The sequence below is a fragment of the Panthera onca genome, chromosome B4 (genome assembly GCF_046562875.1).
Source record: "Panthera onca isolate mPanOnc1 chromosome B4, mPanOnc1 haplotype 2, whole genome shotgun sequence".
NCBI classification, from domain to species: Eukaryota; Metazoa; Chordata; class Mammalia; order Carnivora; family Felidae; genus Panthera; species Panthera onca.
Window position 1 is genome coordinate 51502851 of NC_138345.1, and position 24508 is coordinate 51527358.

Genomic DNA, 24508 nt, shown 5'->3' on the forward strand with positions numbered 1-24508 from the left:
CACAATGAGATACCACTTCATACTCACTGTAATGGCTATAATCAAAATCAAAAAGACAAATAACAATAAGTGTTGGCAAGGATGTGGAGAAATTGAAAAACTCATGCATTGCTGGTGGGAGTGTAAAACGGTGCAATCATTTTAGAAAACAATTTTCAGTTCCTTAAATATTAAACACTGAGTTACTGTATGACCCAACAATTCCACTATTAAGTATATATCCAAGATAAAATACATGTTCACTCGAAAACTCATATGTGAATGTTCAGAGCAGCAATATTTATAACAACAAAAAAGGAGTAACAACTCACATGGCCAATAACTAATTTGTGGATAAATAAAATGTGGCCCATCCATACAATGTAGTATTATTCAATAATAAAAAAAGGAATGAATACTAATACATGTTAAAACAAGAATAAACCTTGAAAACATTATTCTTAATGAAGGAAGCCCATCACAAAAGACCACATATTATATGATTCCATTTATAAGAAATGTCCAGAATAGGCAAATCTATAGATACAGAAAATAGATTAGTGATTGCGTAGGTCTAGGGGAGGTTGGGGGAAAAGAGGGTTGATTGATAATGAACATGAAGTTTCTTTCTGTGATTATAGTTACACAACTCTGGGAATATGCTAAAAACCATTGAACTGTACACTTTAAGTGAATTGCATGACATTTGAATTATATATCAATAACACTATTAAAATTTGAAAATAATAATTGTAAAGTTAAAAATAGAGGTATGAATCTCTGTAATATCCAAAGCATAATTTTCTCACCAGACAATATAACAACTTTCTAGTTTCTAAAGCATAAGCCCACTTTATTGGGTGGCAGGGGATTATTATTGTTTTACTAAGACAGATCTTGGTCTATTTTAAAGATATTTAAATGTGTCGATGAATACTTTTTTTATAAAGTTTATAGACTATTAGAAAAATCTTTTTTTTTTCAATACCCACATTTTTAAACTTTATCAAAGCTTTTTGATCTTTTTTTCTGAGGTAAATAGGTTGTTGCTCTGACATAACAAGAATCAGGAATTCCCATCAAACAGATTTCATTATGTATAAAGTATATACCAGAAATAGGCAGATCACACACGAATATGCTTTCAGTCAACATAATTAGTAGCTATTCCCTCAAGGGGTAAACCAATAATTAGCCAAATGTATATTCAGGTGCAAATGTACAATTAAGGGAAAATTATTTTAGATCCTAAGTGTCCTATGAATGTTAAAAATGACCTAGCTCCTGCAACAGCTGTATGAAAGCTGTAGGTTACAATTTTCATGTCAAAGTAGCTTCATATCCCATCTCTTGAGTTTAGTATTGCATAGCAAAGGACCATGCTGAATATCATGTGAAAGATTACGTGATTCCAATACCAATAAATTTTGATGACTTAAAACTTAATTAACACTGATTATGGTCCCAGTCTCATCAATATATTGCTTGTGTCCTAGAAGCACTTTCAGCTCTGTGGGTTGGATCTCTTCAGAGCTTTTGTTTCACAGCACTGAAATGTTGAGTGGAAGGTACTGACAGCCCTATTTCCTTTTTCACTCTCTGTAAGGTAATAGTTATAAGCCTCCACACACATGGTCTGAGCACGTCCTATAGCTACACCCTTGCCTATAAAAAACAAATATTCCAATGGTTACTTCAGCAGCAAATATCACCTCTAGGCAGGTAAAAATGCTGAGCACACAATGCAACTGTCTCATGGCTTTCTAGCACTCGAAGAAGCTCATAACTGTTATCAGGACCCCTGTTCCAACCAACACATAGAGCCTCATGTAGAATTACTCTGGTGACCCCTTCTCTGATAAGAAATTCTTCATGGTGCCTCCAAACCAAAACCATAGTCCAAAAGCAAAGACAGCCAACCCCATCAGCCAGGAGAGAAGGTTGAAACCAAGCAGTAAATACTTGATGTACCACGGGCACCTCAGGGGGGCACCCCACGCTGCTCACCGCTGTGACAGCACTCTGAGTTCCCAACCCCATGCTGGCTCTGGGAGTCATGGGAGCCTCTTATAAAAATCTTTATCAGAATGAAGCCTTTAATATTGCTTAGTTGCTTGTAAAATAAAAGGATTAATATTGCTTGTAAAATGAAAGAATTCACTAAATAGACTTCAATATTCTCTGATCCCTGATAAATAAGCATAATTCTGGGGGTGCCTGGGTGGCTCAGTTGGTTAAACCTCTGACTTCAGCTCACGTCATGATCTCATAGTTCATGAGTTCTAGCACCACATTGGGCTCTTGCTGACAGCTCAGAGCCTGGAGCCTGCTTCGGATTCTGTGTCTCCCTCTCTCTCTGCACCTTCCCTACTTGAACTCTGTCTCTCTCTCTCTCTCAAAAATAAATAACATTTAAAAAAAAAAGCATAATTCTGCTTATAGTGAGCCTTCTCTACCTGAACAGAAGCTGAAAATCTATTTGACTCAATGTTTTATTTATTTTTTTTTTGATGTTTATTTATTTTTGAGAGAGAGAGCTTGTGCTCTGAGAGTGCACATGAGCTGAGGAGGGGCAGAGAGAGAGACAGAGGATCGGAAGTGGGCTCCATGCTGACAGCAGGGAGCTGGATATGGGACTTAAACTCACCAACTGTAAGATCATGACCTGAGCGGAAATAGAAAGTCAGATGCTTAACTGACTGAGCCACCCAGGCACCACCTCAGTGTTTTAAAAATAAAGATCAAATCTTTACTTAGTGCTACTTAGTACCATCTAATTTTAATATCCACAATAACCCTATGAGGCAAATCTGATTATTATTCCAATTGTACCTATGAGGAAACTGAGGCTTATAGAGATTAAGTTGTCCAATGTTACACTATTAAATTGAGGAGTTCAAGTTAAATCCAGAGATTTAGAGCTTGAAATATTTTTAATTTTTTTACTTTTTAATTTACATCCAAGTTTGTTAGCATATAGTACAATAAGGATTTTATGAGTAGAATCCAGTGATTCATCCCCTACATATAACACCCAGTGCTCATCCAAACAAGTGTTTTCCCTAATGCCTCTTGCCCATTTAGCCCATTCCCCCACTCACAACCCCTCCAGTAACCCTCACATTGTTCTCTATATTTAAGTCTCTTATGTTTTATCCCCCTCCCTGTTTTTATATTATTTTTGCTTCCCTTCCCTTATGTTCATCTGTTTTGTATCTTAAATTCCACATATGGGTGAAGTCATATGATATTTGTCTTTCTCTGACTGACTAATTTCACTTAGTATAATACACTCTAGTTCCATCCATGTTGTTGCAAATGACAAGATTTCATTCTTTTTGACTGCCGAGTAATACCCTGTTGTATATATATACCATGTCTTCTATACATATTCATCTGTCAGTGGACATTTGGGCTCTTTCCATACTTTGGCTATTGTTGATAGTGCTGCTATAAACATTGGGTTTAGAGCTTGAAATCTTAACCACTATTCTTATAACCTTTCTACATACATACTCTACACTACTTACATATTAATTTTTTGATATTTATTTATTTTTGACAGAGAGAGAGAGACAGAGCATGAACAGGGGAGGGGCAGAGAGAGAGAGGGAGACACAGAATCCGAAACAGGCTCCAGGCTCTGAGCTGTCAGCACAGAGCCCCACGGAGGGCTCAAACTCAGGAACTGTGAGATCATGACCTGAGCCAAAGTCGGACGCTTAACTGATTGAGCCACCCAGGTGCCCCAAGGCTATTTACATATTAAATATGCAAATAAAACTATCTTAAAATAGTCTTATTATAGTAAATAGCAGTACTTAACCATCTTGTCATGCTTGGATGTTTCTACTTCACTGTGTAATTTCTTTTTTTCCAAACAATCAGATATTTAGAGATTATAGGGACTGGTTTCAAAGTAAAGTGTTGTTTATTGAGCATCATTCAGGAAACTTATTAGAAACTTGATTTATATGAACATTGGACAGTTCCTTATCATGCACCAAAGAAGGTCACTGGAAAGGTTAAAATATTTCCATTGCACTCATTCTATGACTCCCACTCTCTTTAACTGAACTACTAAAAAAAAACTTGAGGACAAGCTGTTTCCAAAAATGAACCTTTCAACTTCTCTAAATTCAAAAGCTGACTTTTCTGAGAACAAACAGTTTGTGCTTGTTAAGTGACTTGTCAGAGTGAGGTCTTCAGAGATCTGTATTTTTTCTCCTTTGAATAGTTTATTTTTCCAATGGTTTAACCTCTTGAGAACTGGTGTGCTCCATTTCTAGCTCAGAAAAATTTTTAATATTTCTGTTTGTTTAATCCCATCCAAAGATTCACCATCTCCTTTTGGTTTATTTTTAGCAAGAGACATGTTGAGATTTAATTTACCTAGCGTAGGCCATAGGGTGTTAATATTTCCACTAATGAGTGCCAGCAGTATGCTCACTGGGTACTGATATTTCCATTAGAGAAGGCAGTGCTGTCAGAATACCAGGGACCAAGGGCGAAGGTCTGTGGTTCTTGGCAGATGGTTGCTATTTTCTTGAACTCTGATGCACAGGCATAACTGTTCAACTGCTAATAGCAAGCAGAAATTACCCAAGGAATTAAAAGACAGTTCAAGGAAAGTATTCATTTAAAAATAGCAACTCTGAACTGGCATCAGAGGATTACATCAGAAACTTAAATAAAAATTTCACAAGGTACCAGAACTTGCCATCCCACATGATGTAAAATTATTATTTTGCGGGAAGAAGAACAATGCTTAACAGGCAGTGCCTTAGCTTCCAAAATCAGTTTCCTTGGAAAAATGTTTCATAAACATGTTTGCACAAAGCCATTACATATTTTATTGTAGAGATTAATTTATAATAAAGACATTTTTGACTAGCATTGCAAATTGGTACTATGGAATATGGAAGAGAGAGGCAGTTATAACTTCCACATTAGACTAAATAGTTAAGTGATTGATAATGATGTATCTTTCCCATTTATAGATTGACACACATATGTGTACTTGGAAATTGACCTGCAATGAATCAAGGAGACTGAATAGTAAGACATAGTGGCTATCCCTAAAAAACAATAAGAGAAAAATACTTATGCTAAAGACTGCCCCACAATATACTCCATACTATAATCAAAGTATTAAGTGCTATATGTGCCCAAAGGAGAGAGAAGCAAATTCTTTCTGAAAAAGTAAGGAAATCTTCACAAAGGAATTGAAAGCTGAGTTGAAATATTCATAGTAATTTACTGAGTGGAGAAGACAGGAAATGGCCTTTCTGGAAGAAAGGCTAACATATGGACAGTTATGGAGTTTCAGAGAATAGTGAGTAATCTTATGTCATATTAGAAGGGAATTGTACTGTGAGACAAGACTGAAAAGGATAGGTTAGTTAGGATGTTTTAGGTCTCATGAGCCAGGTAGTTACTACTGACGCATTTCTGCAGGCCATGGAATTTTGTGAAGAATGGAAGTCATAGAATCAGATTTATATTATACAAGGATAATTCTGGCACCAATGTGAAGGATGAACTAAAAAAAGACAATGAGAGCAAGGATATTAGATAGATGTCAAGTATTGAAATAGTGCATTTGAAAAATGATCTGGGCCTGAAAAATAGTGGAGTTCCCCAGAGCAGATCTGAGAAACATTTCAGAGGAAAGTGAAAAAAAGAGAAGAGATAAGGAAGAATTTGAGCTTTCCGTTTTGGGCAAATGATAGAAAACTATATTGTTAATCAAGACAAGGGTTACAGAAGAAAGAAAATTTAGGTGGTGTAAGATATAGAGTTCTGTTTTGGACATGTTGCATGGTTAGAAACCTGTGGGACAGGGGCGCCTGGGTGGCTTAGTCAGTTAAGCGCCGACTCTGGCTCAGGTCATGATCTCACAGTCTGTGGATTCGAGCCCCACATCAGGCTCTGTGCTGACAGCTTACAGCCTGGAGCCTGCTTCAGATTCTGTGTGTGTCTCGTTCTCTCTGCCCCTACCCCACTCGAGCTTTCTCTCTCTCTCTCTCTCTCTCCCAAAAAATAAAAACACATTAAAACAAAACAAAACAAAAACCTGTGGGACACCTAGGAGAAGGTGACCAGTATACAGTTGTATATTCAGATCTGAAGCCTAGCAGAGAAACCAAAGCTTGAAAAATAATATATGAATTATTGGCTTGAAAGCAGTAATTGAAGCCAAGAAGTAGAGGCACTGCATGTATGTATGTGGAGGAAGTAAAGAAAGAGGCAAAGATGGAGCCCCGGAGAGTAGCAACATTTTAAGAGCAGCATAAAGCAAGCAAAGCTGGAAAAGGCAACAGGAAGAATGACCAAGAAGTCGGAGGAGAGCGAGAAAGGGGTAGTAATTTAGAATTCATAAAAAAAGGTTTTCAAAGTCTTCAAAGAAGGGTTAAATAAAATTAAGTCTAAAACCAAATCAATGGATTGAAAAATGAGCAGTCACTGATGGTATTAGTGAGAGCAGTTTTAATACTGTAGTAAAATTGGATGCCATACTTCAAGATCCTAAAGAGCAAATGGAAGAAATAAATTAGATAATTGTGACTCTTGAAATAAGACTGATGGGAAAGGCTTTGAGGTTTGGGATTTGTATGCTTGTTCAAATAAAATAGCTTCAAGCATGTTTACAAATTGAGTTGAAGGATGCATGAAGGGAAGATCCAAAAGTAGAGGGATGGGTGAAGTAGCAAAATGAGATGGTACCAACAGCCACTAGCCTGGAATAAAAGTACAAATGGTAATTTTATCCGAGGAAAGGAAGAGAGTAACTTCTTCCCCTCAGGTGGGAGGCAAGGAAAAATATGAATACAATTATAGATAAGTATGAATGCAGAAGAGAAAAATGTGGAAGTTTCAATATTTTCTCTATGAAGGAAGAGTCAATATTCTTCTGATATACTTAGAATGAGAAATGTGGTATAGCATAAACCCAATATACCTTGTATAAATATCTTGTCTTTGTGCACTTTTAGAAAGTTTCTGGTGTTGCTTCCAAATTTCACAGTTGACAGCAAAAACTTTGAAATCAGACGAATCTAGCTCTACTGCTTCGTAGAGCTTATTACCTGAATGACCTTGGACAAATTTCCTTATCTATAAAGCAGGGATAATAACATTATGTACCTATTATGATAAGGTACTTATGAGACCATTCAATAAAATTCTACCAATCATCTTTATCATTACTATCCTCCTTATCATAATTACATCGTTTAGAGTTTTCAGAGTCTTTCAATACCAAACTGTAAATATCAATAAATCCATGGGAATAATTTCATTTCAATTAAGTTTCAATAAGTTAAATTTACTTCTTAAAATGTGTATGATGAAAGAATTAGCAGCTTAATAATAAATAATTCACAACTGAATGACATAGCTTACAAAGCATTTTCACGTTACATGATTTGTTCTACAAAACAACTTCTTTAATATTATTAGCAACATTTACAATTACCCCGATTTTATTGATCCCCATTTTACAGAAGAAGAAATTGAAGCCAAATTTGTCTGCTCATTTACTCAATGGATATTTACTGATGGCTTATTCATGTAAGGCACTTCATTTGGCCCTACAACTAGCATAATGCACAAAAAAGAAATATAATCCTGCCTTTATGGAGCTGCCATCTACTGGAGGTGGAGAGAAATAGGTCATGCCATATTATAAATGTAAAATGGCAGGTGTTCTAACAGCTCTGAATGAAAGGTACATGGTTCTATGAAAGCATGTAACAAAGGAACCAAACCTTTTCTACAAAGTGGGAAAAGTCTTCCCTGAGGAAGTTTGAGCTCAGATCCAAAGGATGAGTGGGAATGAATTGATGAAAGGGAAGAATAAGAAAAGAGTTTCTGGGAAGAGGGGATCCATGAAAGGGCCCTGGGGCAGAAACTTAATTCAGGAAGCTGAAAGAGAGCCAGCATTCCTGGAGTCCAGGGAAGAAATGTATATTGTAAGATTAGCAGATATGTTAAGATAGAGCGAGAACTGGTGTTCTAAGGACATCTAAACAGGACCATGTTGAGCAAGTTGATCTTTATTCTAGTAGCATTGGGAAAGGACAAATGGTTCTAAGTGAGGGAATATTTTGAACAGATTTGCATCTTTTAAAGATCACTCTGGCTTCTGAGCGAAGCATAAATTTGGTGAGAGAAGCGAAAGTAAATGAGGCAAGACAGTTAGGAAGCTATAGAAGTAGTCCAAGTGTCAGAGGATAGGAAGTCAGCCTTACAAGGGTGGTAGTGGTGATGTAATAAAATGAACGGAATCAGAACATTTAGGAGTAAAAGTGAGAAGATAGGGGAAGGGCAGTGAAAAAAGGAGGATGTCAAGGATTACTTCTAGGTTTCTTTATAATGCAAGTAGGTAGAAAATGGAAACATTTGCTAAGAGGGAGCACTCTGGGTAACAAATAGATTATAGATTAACCTTCCCATTCAGGTTGGGATAGATTAGCTTTGAGATGTCCTTGAGATAGCCAGTGATGGTTCAAGGGAAAATCTAAGCGAGAGAATACAATTTGGAAATCATCCACAGAAGGATGGGAATTAAGTCAAGGGTATAGATAAATTTGCTTAAAAAGAGAGAGAAAGTGTAAGCTAGGAAAACAAGATCCTTCATATTTAAGCTCAAAATCCCTCATTCTTTTCCATAACATCATGCTGCTTTTGCATGTAATGTTAAATCCATCCAAACACAAAATTTCTACATGGTGCCTTCATTACACCAGTTGCTTTATGCAGTGCTTTTCTAAGCTTGTCTGTAAGTAAAATCAAAGTGTAAACATATAGAACAAAATCAATAACTACTCTTTAAGTACAAATAAGTGATTAATTAATACCATAAATATACAGTTAATTCCCAATTTCTATATGCAAATCCATAGACTATCCATCAGGAAATATCTCTGCACAGTTCCAAATATCTTTGGATCTAGGATTCATACTTATGCCTACTGGGTCATGACTGGGACAATATCCCCATCCAGTTAGATAAATTACACTTCTCCCTATTATGCATCTCTATTGATCCATTTAGAATGCACTAAGTAAAATAAATATTTTCAGGCCTGTCTTGTGGATTTCATGTAAGTATATATGACAATACCTAGTCAAAAGATAAAAAGGTCTTGCTAGAAGTACTATAGAAAGCCTCCTGGCCTAGTGTTCTGGGTATTTGGATTCCGGTTTTAGAGCCACTAACAAATGGCCTTGAGCAAACAGCTCAAACTCTGACTTTTAGATTCTTCATCTGTATAATTAGGAGATTGAACCAGGTCTCCAAGTTTCCTTGAATTCTAATATTCTGCAATCATGTGAAAATCCTTGAACGGACATGAATTATTCAGTGGGTAGAGATTTACAATCATCTTAAAGAATCCTTATTCCCCACTTTCTCTAGAAAGAAATTTCTTCTGTCACATCTGATCATTTTTAGTACTAGAAAAATAGCAAATACATTCATATTGACATTTTCTTCCAAGATGATGCTGAGTGTGTCATCAGACTCAAAACCTGCTGGAGAAACTGTTCTGTACTTCTGATAGTTTTCTAATTCTAACCTGACATTGCAGCTTTTAACTGTGAATAGCCTCATGGCATTCTGCATGAATTCTTACTATGTATTCTGAAGTCTGACATTTCTGTTACACTTAAATTTGATCTCAGATTTCTTTGCTTTTCATTTTACCCAAAGTTGATTTTTTTAAAGGTTGGCATTTATTACGTCACATTTGGCTTTTACCCATCACTTCAAGAATTCTTTGAGCCAGATATTGACCTTGTATCATTTTTCAAACTAGAAAAAGAAGAACAAAAGAGAAAAACAAGATACGGGGAGAAAATGAGAAAGGAATAGAAGTCACAAAATAACTAGTCAGATGGAAGAAGTTGAAAGGTGTATTTTTCTGTTAAAATTTCACTTCATGATGTCACTGTCCCTTTTGAAGATTGTCCGGATCCTTGGTGATGTTCCTATAGCCCTCTGACAAGGGTTGTAAATGATTGAGGGAAGAGAGGAGGAATGATGTTTCCCAAAATCTGAGTGTTGGTCACATGACTTCAAAGCCAATTTGTCATTCAGGGAAAAGATAAGTTGATGTACTTCTGTCTTCAAAAGAGACCACAGGTACTGATTCCTTGACTTATGGGCCCACAACAATAACTCATGCCAAAACTATGTTCTCAAAATTAGGTTTGCAATCCCCGAAGTGCTTACAGGGGTGTTGCAAGGTCAAGATTATTTCCATAATAATTCTAATATGTCCCTTGCCTTTGTCACATGCATTCATTCATGGGTGTAGAGTGTTTTCTGACATGCAGTATTACAACAGATTTAATACAGAAACAGATAGGGGAATCTAGCTGTCTTCTATTAAGCCAGACATTACAGATACTTACAAAAATCTAAAACAGTATCACTCTTCTCTCTAAATATTTTCTTTATTTTTGAAAACAGCGATTTTTCATAGGAATATATTGTTTATGTTAACATGTAAAGGGGTTATTGATGTTACTTTAAATGAATTGATAAATATTTCTTAAATGCCCTGGTTTTGTTTCTGATATGGAAATTCTTGATAGATATAACTCACATAAATGAGAACTCTTTGGTATCTTCCATAATTTTTAAGAGTGCTGAAAAGGTCTTGAGACCCAAAACAGGAGAACCCTAAACACTGGTCAGTTTCTACTTCCAGCTTGAACTAAAGAGTTATTACATATTTGATACTCTTCCTTTCCTGCCCACATAAGGATTACCCTTCCAACTTAATCCTCTGCTTGACTATAAACCTTGTGTTTACACTGTTGGCAAAATACAGATTTGATATTTCCCTAAAGTTCCTTTGAAAATATTTATCTTGAAGTTGCTTTCATTTTACCTAATTTTTTCACCTTTGAGTTTTTAACCATGTCTTAGATTCCTTTTATTAACTTTTATAATCCTAGTCTTCAAGGAGTATTTTTTCTTTGTGTTTAAATGAACTCATTGGACAATGGACCATGTGCAATTTTTAAATGCTTCCTTAACAATTATTGTGCAGAGTTATATTTATCTTAGCTGTGGTATTATGTCCTTTTACAGAAGGCAGAGGCTCAATTGTTAGCTCAATTTAGAGGAGACTAAACACTGAATAGATAGAATCACTGCTCATGAAACTCATATCAAACTGAATAGTAAGCCAGTCTGATGTTTTGCTTTTGATCAAAATTGGTTTTGCTCCCCTATTCAGACATGCTTGGAAAGTAAATTAAGTAACCTAAAGTTACTTAAATGAAGAATTAAAAAATGATGAATAACCTTAAAGAGGTGATTACTTCACATGAATTCCTGTTACACCTAATTTTAAAAATTCATAATAAATGAAAATTCCTTTCACTTTACATGATCTCCTCTCCAACAAGTAATAGAATTTTACTGACCTTGTATCTTTTTAATATCTCAAATCTGATAGATCACCATTTATTACATTGTAAATGGTCTATTTTCTGTATGAATATAAGCAAGTTTCTTACAAATTTAAATAAATAAGGACCTAGTTAATATCAGCCTGATGAATCTTCTAATGATACTTTTGTTTCTTCCCCAGACTCAAGGTATCATATCCGTGCCTCAAGTAATTAGTAGTCCCAAGGTTAGCAGAATCACTAGAGAGTGGACCCTGCTTTATTATTGGCAGGCATTATGTATACTTTTCAAGCAAATCAGGTCATTGGAAAGTACAATAGCCTGGCTTGCGGAAAATTCAAAATAAGTTGTAGTTCTTCTGTCACATGTGACATTTCAGTCTGTAAATATCACATGACAGTCAGAAAATATGGGTAGCCCTCACCTCATTGAGGAATGTGTTACTGAGCATGAAATGCCAATAACTATATCCCATGAGAATGTTTAAACAATTTCAGACATCACAGGCAAGAAATGCCAAGATTTGTGGAACATATTTATCCATTGATCTTTGCCTGAGTTCGGGGCCCTGAAAAGGTATCAAGCATAAATTCTGTAGAGGCAGAGATCCCTGTTTGGACCTATTATACTAAAGAAAATTTTAAATCAGCACAAAAAGTATACTTGTTCTTTTACACAATGATGTTTACTCTTAAAGGGACATATGATTTTGAGTTTTTTTCTAGTACTGATAATGAACTTGTACTTATTCAAATATATTCATAATTATTTAAATGAGCCTTAATTTTAAAAAATCCTTATATTTTAGTAACCAATGTAACTTTACGTAAAGTTTGAAAAACTTTAAAAAAAATAAGCTTAAAAAAAGAAAACTAAAGTCATCTGTGAAATTTAGTATTAATATTCAGGTATTTGGTATTAACTTTTTTATTTTTCTCATCTTTTTGTCAAGCCTATGGAGAAATATGCACACTTTTATGTACATGCTGGTATTATACTGCATACATTTTTCCTAATATTTTCATATCATTAAATATTCTTTGAATATTTTTAGACTACATATATTCTACCATATGGTCATAGCTTAGTTAACTTTTTATTCTTAGACATTTGTGTTATTTCCAATTACACGTATCCTTATACATAGCTCTGATTATTTTTTTAGGATAAATTCTCAAAAGTAAATAGTTAGATCAAGGAATAGTCACATTAAAAATTTTTTTAATACATTCTGCTATATACTGCCAGCAATGTATGAAGGGGCACATTTCCCAGGAGCTCCACTAACACTGCCAACATCTCTTTTAATGTGGCCAACTCTTCCTAAAATAAGCAAATGAAAGTTATATTTGGATATGCTTTACTGTTGTTTGGCCTTAGTTACATCTCGGGATGTCATGTGGTTAGCTTCTTAGCAATTTCTCCTCCAATTTCTTTCTAAACTAAATGCAACAGTAGTGAATAAAAAGATCCATTCCTTTCCATTAATGTGTAAAAATGTTCTTTCCAGCATTTTTACATATTAATACAAATATATAATTTTTCTTTTTGAGTGTATAGATGTTGCTAGGGTTTGTTCTATTCCTGAAAAAGTCTGAAAAAAAAAATACATCCTTCTTCTTTATTACCTTCAGATTTGTTTTTTTCTCACTCTTTTGAGAGAAAACAAATTAAAACACCCCTGGAACTTGTATAAGTGGTATTTTTGAGTTAAATCTATTGCTACCAATGTAAATTATTTCAGAGAACAGCAAGATAAATGGGCTCAATAGTATGATTTTTCTCATTATTATCATCACAATCAGTGCATTTTTATTAATGACCCAACACGTATGGAGCATGGTGCTAAATCCTAAGAATTAAAAAGAGAGTATAGAACAATTCTTATCTTCAGTTGATTTATTCACTAGTTGAGAATGATGGCACATATATAAAAACGATAAATTCTAATAAACACTAGCATATCCTAATTGCCCAATGGAGTCAGCCAGTCAATGCCCTTAGAGTTCAGAGAAGTGATTAGTAAACATTGGGGTAGTAACCTTTAAAAGCATTTGACCACATTTTGAAGGAACTCAAACTCTGAGAAGAGAAGCTGTTCCACGTGGGGGTTACAGTGCTCACAAAGGTGAGAATGCACATGACATTTTCAGAATAAAAATAATCAGTGAGTCAGCCAGAGCAGTTTATTCAGTATTACAGTAGGAGAAAAATCTCATGTTTGGCTAGCTTTGGCTATCTAGATAAGCAGTATGGACCTAAGAGAGGCCCATTGGAAATAGAAAACCATTTAAAGTTTTATAACAAGTGAATTTAGAAATAATTTAGGGAGGGGGCGCCTGGGTGGCGCAGTCGGTTAAGCGTCCGACTTCAGCCAGGTCACGATCTCGCGGTATGTGAGTTCGAGCCCCGCGTCGGGCTCTGGGCTGATGGCTCGGAGCCTGGAGCCTGTTTCCGATTCTGTGTCTCCCTCTCTCTCTGACCCTCCCCCGTTCATGCTCTGTCTCTCTCTGTCCCAAAAATAAATTAAAAAAAAAAAAAAGTTGAAAAAAAAATTAAAAAAAAAAAAAAAAAAGAAATAATTTAGGGAGGAGGCACCTGGGTGGCTCAGTCGGTTGAGCATCCAACTTGGGTTCAGGTCATGATCTGGCAGTTTGTGAGTTCAAGCACCACATCTATCTCTGGCTCATTGCTGTCAGCCTGTCAGCGCAGAGCCTGCTTCTGATCCTCTATCCCCCTCTCTCTGCCCCTCCCCTGCTTGTGCTCTCCCCAAAAGAAAAGGATATTTTAAAAAGAAATAATTGAGGGAAATTTTTAAGGTATTACTATGAAAAATATTAATACCAGCATGGGATAATTATGGCCTAGACTAGCTAGATGCAGAAGAAACTAAAAACAGGCGTAATGCTAGAGCCATTAGGATAGAAAAGCCCACTGAACTTGGCAACTGATTAGATATAAAGATAAGAGACTACTAGGAGCTTATTATTCAACTGTGCTTGTATCAGGGATTTATAATGAATGAGCCTGCCCTCAACCAAGTACATAATATAGAATCCCACTGAGAAGAGTGTGATAAACTCTACAGGAGGCTACAAAGTAGCTGAAACAGCTTTCCAGGTAAATCAGCCCTTGAGTTTTGACTTCAGAGATCAGTTGAATTTTGCCAGATGGGAAAGGGGGGGGGGGGGGAATTCGATGAAGAGGGCAAAAGAGGGGAAAATATGACTCGAAATTTTAAATTTTTTTTTCAACGTTTTTTATTTTATTTTTGGGACAGAGAGAGACAGAGCATGAACGGGGGAGGGGCAGAGAGAGAGGGAGACACAGAATCGGAAACAGGCTCCAGGCTCCGAGCCATCAGCCCAGAGCCTGACGCGGGGCTCGAACTCACGGACCGCGAGATCGTGACCTGGCTGAAGTCGGACTCAACCGACTGCGCCACCCAGGCGCCCCTATATGACTCGAAATTTTAGATCTACATGATTGGAGAAAGATAATAACACAAACCATGATAGAAAAGTCTAGCAGCAGAGATGTTTTAGTTGGAAAGATAATTCAGTTTAAACATTCTTCAAAAAAAAATATGTACAGGATGTTCACCAGTCTGGAGGCATTTGGGACATCTCCATGAACGAAACAGGCAAAAATTTTCTGCTTTCATGGAGTTTACATTCCAGTATATGGAAATAAATACACAGTTAGAGGTATAGTGTTCACCAAAGAATTTTGTTTCATTGTGACGTTTGTTTCTTTATTTCTTTCTGTTTTCATTCGTACCAATAATATAAAATACACACAAAAGAAAGAAAGCATGGGTGACTAGTATCTGACTTAAGTCATCACTTAGGCTGCAAAATGTTCCAGGTAACTCTTTCCTCTAAGACTTCAAACTGTCCTCAAACTGACCTTGATGTATACAAGCTTCAGACAAACGGCTTAGTAATTGAGAGCAATAAATTTGAATCAATCACATTTAGTTAGGAGGAAGTAGTGTAAGTGTGCTAAAACAAGCTGACCTTCTTCTAGCTTTGCATTTTTATTGCACCCTTTCTGCTCTTCACCTGCACTTGATGTTATGGTGGGATCTTCTGACCTTAGCAGTACTTCAGAAGATGTGTCTGGACTACAGTTCTTACTAGGTCTTACTGCTAGATTGCTCAAAGGGAGAAAATTATAGGAAAAATATTTGCAGGTCAGAAATAAGGGTTTTGAGTGACTAACCTTGGAAGTGAAATTTTTGTTGCAATTAAAATGCTCAGTTTAACTTAAGAAAAACTATGTAAAACATTACATTTATGCATTACATTTCAAGCTGCTATCAAGGACAGTTGAGAGATATTAAGTAATACCAATTTTTTTCTTGACACTGTAGCTGCATAGTATTCATTTCACCCTTCAGTAACCTAATATGCTGAAAAGAGACTGGACATTAAAGACTTTAAAAGTTTCCTGATCTCCATAGTATTGGGAGCCAATCTTCAGAACTCTCTCCTGATTGGTTGAAAGCATTCAGTTTGTTTCCATACAAAAAGATTTTTGGCTTTTGTTTATTTATTTATGTACTTGTTTTTTCAATCAGTTACTGTAAGTAGTTCCTTCAAGTTTTATTTTTTTTTTGATGTTTTTACTTATTTTTGAGACAGAGAGAGACAGAGCATGAGCAGGGGAGGGGCAGAGAGAGAGGGAGACACAGAATCTGAAGCAGGCTTCAGGCTCTGAGTTGTTGGCACAGAGCCTGATGCGGGGCTCGAACTCACAAGCTGTGAGATCATGACCTGAGCTGAAGTCGGACGCCCAACTGACTGAGCCACCCAGGTGCCCCATTCCTTCAAGTTTTAAATTATGCATATTGATTTTTTTTCTGAAAACATATTTATTTAAAATTAATTTTTCTCACCAAAGCCCCAGTTATATCTAATCATGTCAAAGCAGTATGTCAAAATCACGTCAAAACAGTATGATGCCAAAAGTTATCTCTAGGCACTTCCCAGGAGCTTGGAGATAATTGAATCTAATTCTTCTGATGGAACAAGATGATGGCAGTCTGAGGAGCCCATCTGAGGATTAATTGTTTCTGGAATAGATTTTCAAATGCTAAATACTTTCATAAATTTAGTTCAGTAACAAACATTTATTAAGTGTCTAATGGGTGCTTAATCTTACAACAGACATATGAAGTCCAAAATTGAATAAGGCAGTTACCCTCAAGAACTTCATATTCTAGTAATATTTAGTCTTATTAAATTATTGTTGTTTATTTATTGTAAGGTACTTTAGATTTCTGGTTTTTCATTATGACCTAGCCAAAACTCATTTAAATATATTATATCCCATTTTTAATTATATAAGCTATCAGGTCTCCAACTGGTAATAATTTTCTTAGCAAAATGTACGGCAAAGAATTTCAAGATTTTAGCTATCCTACAATCCTTTATAGACGAGAAAGCTAACAATTCTGACTTAAACCCAAGTTTCCAAGGAAATCTAGTTGAAAGGGCATTTTACTTCAGTTCATATGAGAGTAGAGAATGTGGAAAAATAATTTGGTGCTAATTATCTTCTTAATTGATTGTGAGATTATTATTTTATCTTACGTGCTGGGGTGGAATTCATTCTCTCTTCTCCCTGACATTTCTCATGGATTATTCCATACCATTAATAGCTTAATAGATCTATATACTTTGTATTAGTTTTCCAGATCAAGAAATTCGTAAAGTGGCAGTTCAACAATTAGACAACCTCTTGAATGATGAACTACTGGAATATCTCCCACAGCTAGTTCAGGTAAGAACCACAGAGTTGCCAAAGGATTCCAGGATTTTAACCAATAATTTTTTGAAAAGAGTTTCCAGGACACCTGGATGGCTCAGTTGGTTAAGTGCCTGACTTCGGCTCAGGTCATGATCTCATGGTTCGTGATTTCGAGCCCAGCATTGGGCTCTGTGCTGACAGCTCAGAGCCTGAGCCTCCTTCAGATTCTGTGTCTCCTTCTCTCTCTGCCCTTTCCCCGCTCATGCTCTCTCTCCCTCTCAAAAAAGGAATAAACATTTAAAAAAAATTTTAAAAAGTTTCCACAACAGACGACATAAAAGTGATATTGTAATTTGGCAAGCCAGGAGCTAAACTATAGCTCATGTGTCAACATGGGTAACATAGAAATTCTTTAGCCCAAATTGGTAGTTACAAAAAAGGTATATAAAAGCCAAAAAGAAATTTTTTAAAAAACAACTTCACTTATTAATTAGAACTGGAGGGGGGGGGGGGGTAGAAATGCTGTTGATGAAATCTTTTCATCTATGTAGAACAATTAAAAATTAATCAAATAAATGTTATGTGAAAAACAGTCTTTTACTCATAACATATGTGTTTCTTGCCTTTGCCTTAGGATGTTCTAATATTGATTATGAACCTATAAAAGTAGTTTAATAAGATAATACTATAATTCTGCCAACAGATAACTGCATTTTAGCCACAACATTAAATATCACAATGTTGGAGTAATTTTAGAAAGTAATATAAATTTATATAGAAATATGAGCAAATACTGATTTAATCTGAATATTTTGAACTATAAACAACTATACATCTTACAAATGACCATGTAATACCCAAACTACAAACAATATTTTTTTTTCCAAGTTGACTATGAAATAAGGGCTGAATAGGTAGTTCAAATATAATGGTCTTGATGTTTTTCATTTTTGTTTCATTTTTGTAACTCAGATGTGTTCTTATCTGAAAGGTCTGGTTGTAATTGCAAGCTATTTTAAATGCCAAGTGCCTCAGCTTCTGAACATTTAGGACAGAAAACTTTGAAAGTAATAGGGAAAACCTCTATCAGTGACTTGAATACCATATTGCTTTGCACACGGAATATATACTCCTCTGAAGGACTCCTAGGGAGAGAGCTGGTTTAGAAATAGTTGTACCATAGAGTTACTTCTACCAATCCTTATAGTTGTGATTTTTCTATACTTACCAGGATAGTGTGGTGAAAATAAAAATTAATCTAACTTGTAGGAACACTATTTATCTCATGGCTCATGAGTATGGGCAACATGCTCTATCTTACCCTAATCAAAAAAAATAAAATAACCTTTTACAAAATTTTTTGAAATGACAGTCTGAATCAATACACTTGGCATCAGGAATATTGCTGAGAGCCATAAACCTGCAAGTCTAAATTCATAAGACAAGGTGCACACAGAATCCAACAGCAAATACATAGAAGTACAATTAGGAAGCACTGAGTTACTCTCTAATTAAAAATGAAGATTATAGGGGCACATTGGTTAAGTGTCTGACTTCGACTCAGGTCATGATCTCACAGTTCATGGGTTCGAGCCCTGCATCAGGCTCTGCAGTGTGTGGAACCTGCTGGGGATTATTCTCTCCTCTTTGCTCTCTGTTCCTCCCCTGCTTGTGCTCTCTCTTCTCTCTCTCTGTCTCTCTCTCTCTCTCAATAAATAAATACATACATACATACATACATAAGTAAAAACTTACAAAAATTTAAAAAAAAATAAAAATAAAAAAATAAAAATGAAGATTATAGGGGCAACCGGGTAGCTCAGTCAGTTGAGCATCCAACTTCAGCTCAGGGCATTATCTCGCAGTTTGTGAGTTTGAGCCCCATATCCAGCTCGCTGCTGTCAGCCTGTCATCGAAGAGCCCGCTTCCTGTCATTGTAGAGCTAGCTTCCCATCCTCTGTCCCCTTCTCTGCCCCTCCCCCGCTTGCACTCTCCCAAAAGTAAATAAATATTTGAAAAAAAGTGAAATTTATAAAATGATTTGAGGTGGAAAGAAATGGCTAGAAAAATAAAATTAGGAAGAATTTTCAAAACATTTATTATAGAATTTGCCATTAAACTTCCACATTCTCTCCTGCCTTCAAAAGTTTAAAAACATAAAAACTCTTGGGCACCTGGGTGGCTCAGTCGGTTAAGCGTCTGACTTCGGCTCAGGTCATGATCTCATGGTTCGTGAATTTGAGCCCCGCATAGGGCTCTGTGCTGACAGCTCGGAGCCTGGAGCCTGTTTGGATTCAGTCTCCCTCTCTCTCTGCCCCTCCCCTGTTCACACTCTGTCTCCCTTTGTCTCAAGAATAAATAAACATTAAAAAAAATTCAAAAACATAAAAACTTTTGAAACAAAAAATTCTACCCCATTCGTTATTTTCTTGAAGTGTGTTATTTTATGTATTATCTTGTGAGCATTATGCAGGATATATTAAAGCAATAAGATAAAACTGTAAGACCATAACAAAAACAGGACATATTGTTCATAGACAGAAAGCAATTAAGACACAGACCCAGAAGTTACTGCAAACCACAGGTCAACACCATGTGGGTAGGTTCCAAGAACATTTCATAATAATGCAGTGTGCACCAGAAATATTGCCTGCCTCCCTCCTAGATGGTGAGGTAGCATTTAGGGGAAAAATTGTATCAGTACACAGAGTGATGCTTTATAGTTTAGAAACAATGAAGCAATTTAAGAGCAACAAGTAGTTATTGCATCAAGAAGAAATAATTGGGAAATCTAAAAAGAAAAGCATGGAAGTAAATTCCAAGACACCTCTCTTGCTCATGTGCTTATATGATATACGATTAGGTCATAAACACAACTTATGACCTAGTCAGCCCAGTATTAGCAAGTAAGTGAAAGAAAGCCATAGTTGCAGTTTAAGACAACATACATTATGGTCTTTATACATTCAGACAGCATCAAGAGTTTATGCAAATTTGCTGAAATCATCTTTGGCACTCTTATACCTTAGGAATTTATAAACTTTCTCATCCTTGAGTATGGTCAGCATATTGAGGTATTTCTTCCGGTGTGTATCTGAATGCATGTTGTGCCCACTTTTATCTGTTGTCTGTACTATAGTATAGGACCTGGCTTAAATTCTGCACTATAGTATGTAATCTGGCTTAAATTCTGTGTATGAGTGTCTGTGTGTGTGTGTGTGACTTAAATGGCTATAGAGCAGCTAAAGATAGAAGCCTTGCCTCTTAAGCAGGGATGGAAACTTTTATCAAGAGAGCCTGGTTTTCACTTTCACAACATATTTGAATTTCTAGGATGATGATGGGGCCCAGGTACTGTACTGCGTACTGATAGTGAGGTCCCTGCAGAGTACAGGTGGAAGTCTGAATTAGGTCCACAGGATATTAGGGGCTGCCATTGCTGTCTGTATTTTCCACCAGGTTGGGAATCCTAGAAACTCCTAAAGAGCTGTTCAGAGTGGAGATGAGGGAAAGGATTGGGGGATGGGTGGCTTAGGGTGGCAACAATCAGCTTTGAAACCTCTAAGTAACGTGTCAAGTTCTGCAGGTTAATACTGACATATCCACTGGTGATTTCAGCTAAGGCTTTGAATATGGATTAATTTCATTCCCCAAAGAAGACAAATATCTATTGTTTAATAGTGACATTTTTATATCTAGGACACTAATCATGATATTATTTACTTTTGTGGGTTCCAGGATTCTCCTAGGCATGGTTGAACTCCATCAACCAACCATCTGCTCTATTTATTATCCTGTGATACTAAAGCATAAATAAGAAAGAGACTACACAAATCCAAATTGTGTGATGTGTGTTTTATGTTATTATACACCAGCTAATAAGGTTATCAAATATGATATTAACATTTTGTTAGGATGTTTATGCTGTTTCCCCTTGTCTTTTCTTAAGCCTCTTAAGTCCCTTTGTAGTCTGCTATAATTTTGCTACTGAGAAGAGAAGTAAGTAATTATATCTCTTACTTCAGGCTGCCAAGTTTGAATGGAACCTTGAAAGTCCTCTAGTACAACTCCTATTGCACCGTTCATTGCAAAGCATCCAGATTGCCCATCGTCTTTACTGGTAAGATTAACTAAAATAGGACAAGATGACTTTTTTTTTAATTGTCAATTTCTCTCCATAGAGCTTTGGAAGAAGTGGAAGATTTCTTCCCTTGTCATTGATATAAACCTCTACTTAAAACTCTGCCAAAGTTGAGTGTTTGTCAAGGTTATTTTTATTTATGAGTATAATTTAACTGTCATTGTCTTCAAATTCTCCCCTTTGTACAGTTGCTTCTGTTTACATCCAATCAGAATTTTAAATCTGGATGATAGCTTTCCTGTAGTTTTAAATCACCTGTGCTATTTGTGGTCATATCTATTCATTGAAGATTTCAGTATAAAATCTACTTATGAGATAGTGGATGTTTGGGAAGAATATGTGCTTTAAAAGTAATTTTTGTACCATTCAGTGGTAAATAGTGAAGGCTAACATATACTTGGTGTTGCAAATCCCTAGGGTACTCAACTTTTCTCCAAACATAAATTTTGAATGTTGTTAGTGGAGAAATAAAACTTAAGAGATATTATCCTCCATTATCTTCTTCCATTATCACCTATTCTTGATCCTATTGAACACGATGTTCATTGGATGCCATACTTCCTACTTTTATTACTAAACTTGTGGACTCACCTTCATAGTAAAACTTTTAATTACAAATATCAATGATCCACAAATTAAATAGACCTATCTTTTGTCCTCACATATGTATGGCAGGCATCATTTACTAGCTTCAATTGCTAGTGAAGAACTTTAATTAGTAGAAAAAAAGTCTAACTTTTGAGTATGTTTTTCTGCTTCGAGGAATGTTACCCATATTGACACCACTCTTCCCATGAAAATAACTCAAGCATTTTATAGCAAAGTAGAGATACAAGAAACTATCAACCACCAGTGTTTATTCTGATGTTCATTTTTCTTTTAAATACCTAATATAAAAAGCAGAACATTTTCCTCTACTATGTCAGTATAGTGAGGCATCACACACGTGACCAGCACTGGGCCAGTCACTGAATAGACTCTTAGATCAAGCTCTAAATGAAGTCTTACACTCCTCAGTTTTTCAATCAGCTGCTACCTAGCTAGGGGAAGTTAAGTAGATACACTTGGTGGTCCTCTGCACTCATAGTAAAACTAGAACTCAGTCAAACTCAGTGGTTATTTCCTTTAAAACTTCACTTATTTTTTGTGCTTTTCACTTTTTTTGACATGTGTTTATGAAAATTAAAGCATGTTAAAAAGTGACATGACTTGATAATGATCTTGATTTAAATATTTGAACCAAAATATAATATGTATTTAAAATATAATTCAAAAAGATATCTTTAAAAAGTAGAATAAAATATTAAGGACTTCTCTACTAGAGTAATGATTGTTGTAATACATGTGCCCCCAAAGTAAGTCCTTCATTTGCTAAAGTAGCATGAAAATTGGAGTCATTTGAAAGGCAACAGTGAATGCAAACAAAGTTGTAAATCAGTGTCATACTTGGAAGTTCACAATAAATTTAATTATGTCACTCTTTCCAAAGAATTGCGAGGAAGGTCTTTCTCTGTATAATTCTCACCCTAATGAAGAAAAGAAAGACAAAAAACAAAGCCCATTTCACCTCTCACTGATTCAAAAAGAGAGTAATATAGAAGGAATAGAAAAGAACATAAATTACAAATGAAATGTTTATTCTTGAGTGCTTAATTTGTAAGAATATGGGAAGAGGAAAATGAAAACAAGGAGGGAGATTCTAAAATCCCTACATCCTTTTAAACCTTAAATTTAAAAAGTATCAGGAAAAATATCCTAAGCATGAAATAATATTAATCATATTTAAAACATGGCCTGGAGTTTAAAAAAAATACCTTGCACCTAGCATCAAGCTTAGGGAATATTTGTATATAGAATGTTTGAGTTAAAGTGTTAAAGATGCAGCTCAGACCCTCCATGATACACTTAAACAAATAAATCCATACAATTTAATGATTTTATTTTTCACTTGGATGAGCTCTCACTTCCTCAGATTCAGCATGTTCAACATGAAACTCAACATCTTGCCCTGCTCACCCAGGGTTTGGATCTTCCCTGTTCCTCACTAACATGTCCAATTGTTTACCAAGCCCTGTAACTCCGTATCTCTTACATAGCTCTATCACCTGACCTAAGATGAGCATTTCTCTGTTTAAGGTAAAGATTTTAAAATATATGTTGTTTTTGTTTTTTAATTAGAGAATCAGTATGCTATAGGATCTGTCGTAAATTGCGCAGCAACGCTGCCATCTTTCATACTCTTAAGTCTGACTGAATAAGCCCCGAGAGAGAGAACCAGTTTGAATCCAAATCTGTGTGGTGGGGAACCATTTTATAACATGGATCCTTTATAAATTGTTACTTAAGTCACATGTTACAAAAATCTGAAAGTGTTCCCTTCAAAGTATAGGGAAAGCCTGAGGTGAAGCTCCCATTTTCAAACTCTAAGTGCAGCAATTTTGTTTCTATACAGTACTCATACTAATCTTTGCTAGTATGGTACATGGTGTTTGAAAATATTCAATAAATTATTATTGAATGAATGAATGGGATTAACTTGCCTGGGTCCAGCTGTGCACATGCAGACTTGTGACAGAAGGGGGCAGAAGAGGGCTGCTTGAGGAGTCAGTCAGACTTGATGTCAAACCAGAGCTGGCAAGGAAGGCTAGGGCAATTTCAGGGGATTGATGCGTATCACTAGTAAAGTCAAGACTGGATTGAAGGGAGAGTGTGAGCGGAAGTCACGAATTAGGGCTCAAAGAGCAAGTTGTTTCAGCAGTGTCTGCTGGTCCTGAATGACTTAAAACAATGGTATTTCTGGCACCACAAGGGGTTCCCAAGACAGCAATGGCATTGAAGGATCAAATCCTATGAGCTTTAATCTGCCACTCATAAAATTGAGATGATGCAAAATCTGCCCATTCATTTTCTAAACACTCAGTCCTAAACTTTTCTCCTCTAGAATTTTGGGGTAATTTCTCAAAGGAGGAAATACTCTAAATAAAGCAAAATAACGTGGACATGTTGCATCATGTGATTTGAAGTCACACATGTCCCTCTCACCCCTTCTCCTAAATATATCACACCTGATACCTGAAATTTTATCATTAGTGAGTCATTCCTTTAGGTTAAGTATTGTTCCCTCCCAGAAGTTTTCTTCTAATGTGTATGTATATATGTGTATATATGTTCAGATCATAGTGCTTGTGATGAATTAGGTTAGCATT

The 24508-nt window shown here is 35.8% G+C and overlaps 1 protein-coding gene and 1 pseudogene across 1 annotated transcript in view; one reads left to right on the plus strand and one right to left on the minus strand.

Annotated features, from left to right (window-relative positions):
* Nucleotides 1-24508, plus strand: part of PIK3C2G (phosphatidylinositol-4-phosphate 3-kinase catalytic subunit type 2 gamma) — a 333489-nt gene that overhangs the window by 111617 nt on the left and 197364 nt on the right. The window contains exons 16-17 of the mRNA XM_078450059.2: nt 17101-17194; nt 21187-21281. Of these exons, the coding sequence (XP_078306185.2) occupies nt 17101-17194; nt 21187-21281 (189 nt within the window). The remainder of the gene's footprint in view (nt 1-17100; nt 17195-21186; nt 21282-24508) is intronic.
* LOC144616848 (tetraspanin-2-like) lies at nt 1422-9595 on the minus strand (annotated as a pseudogene).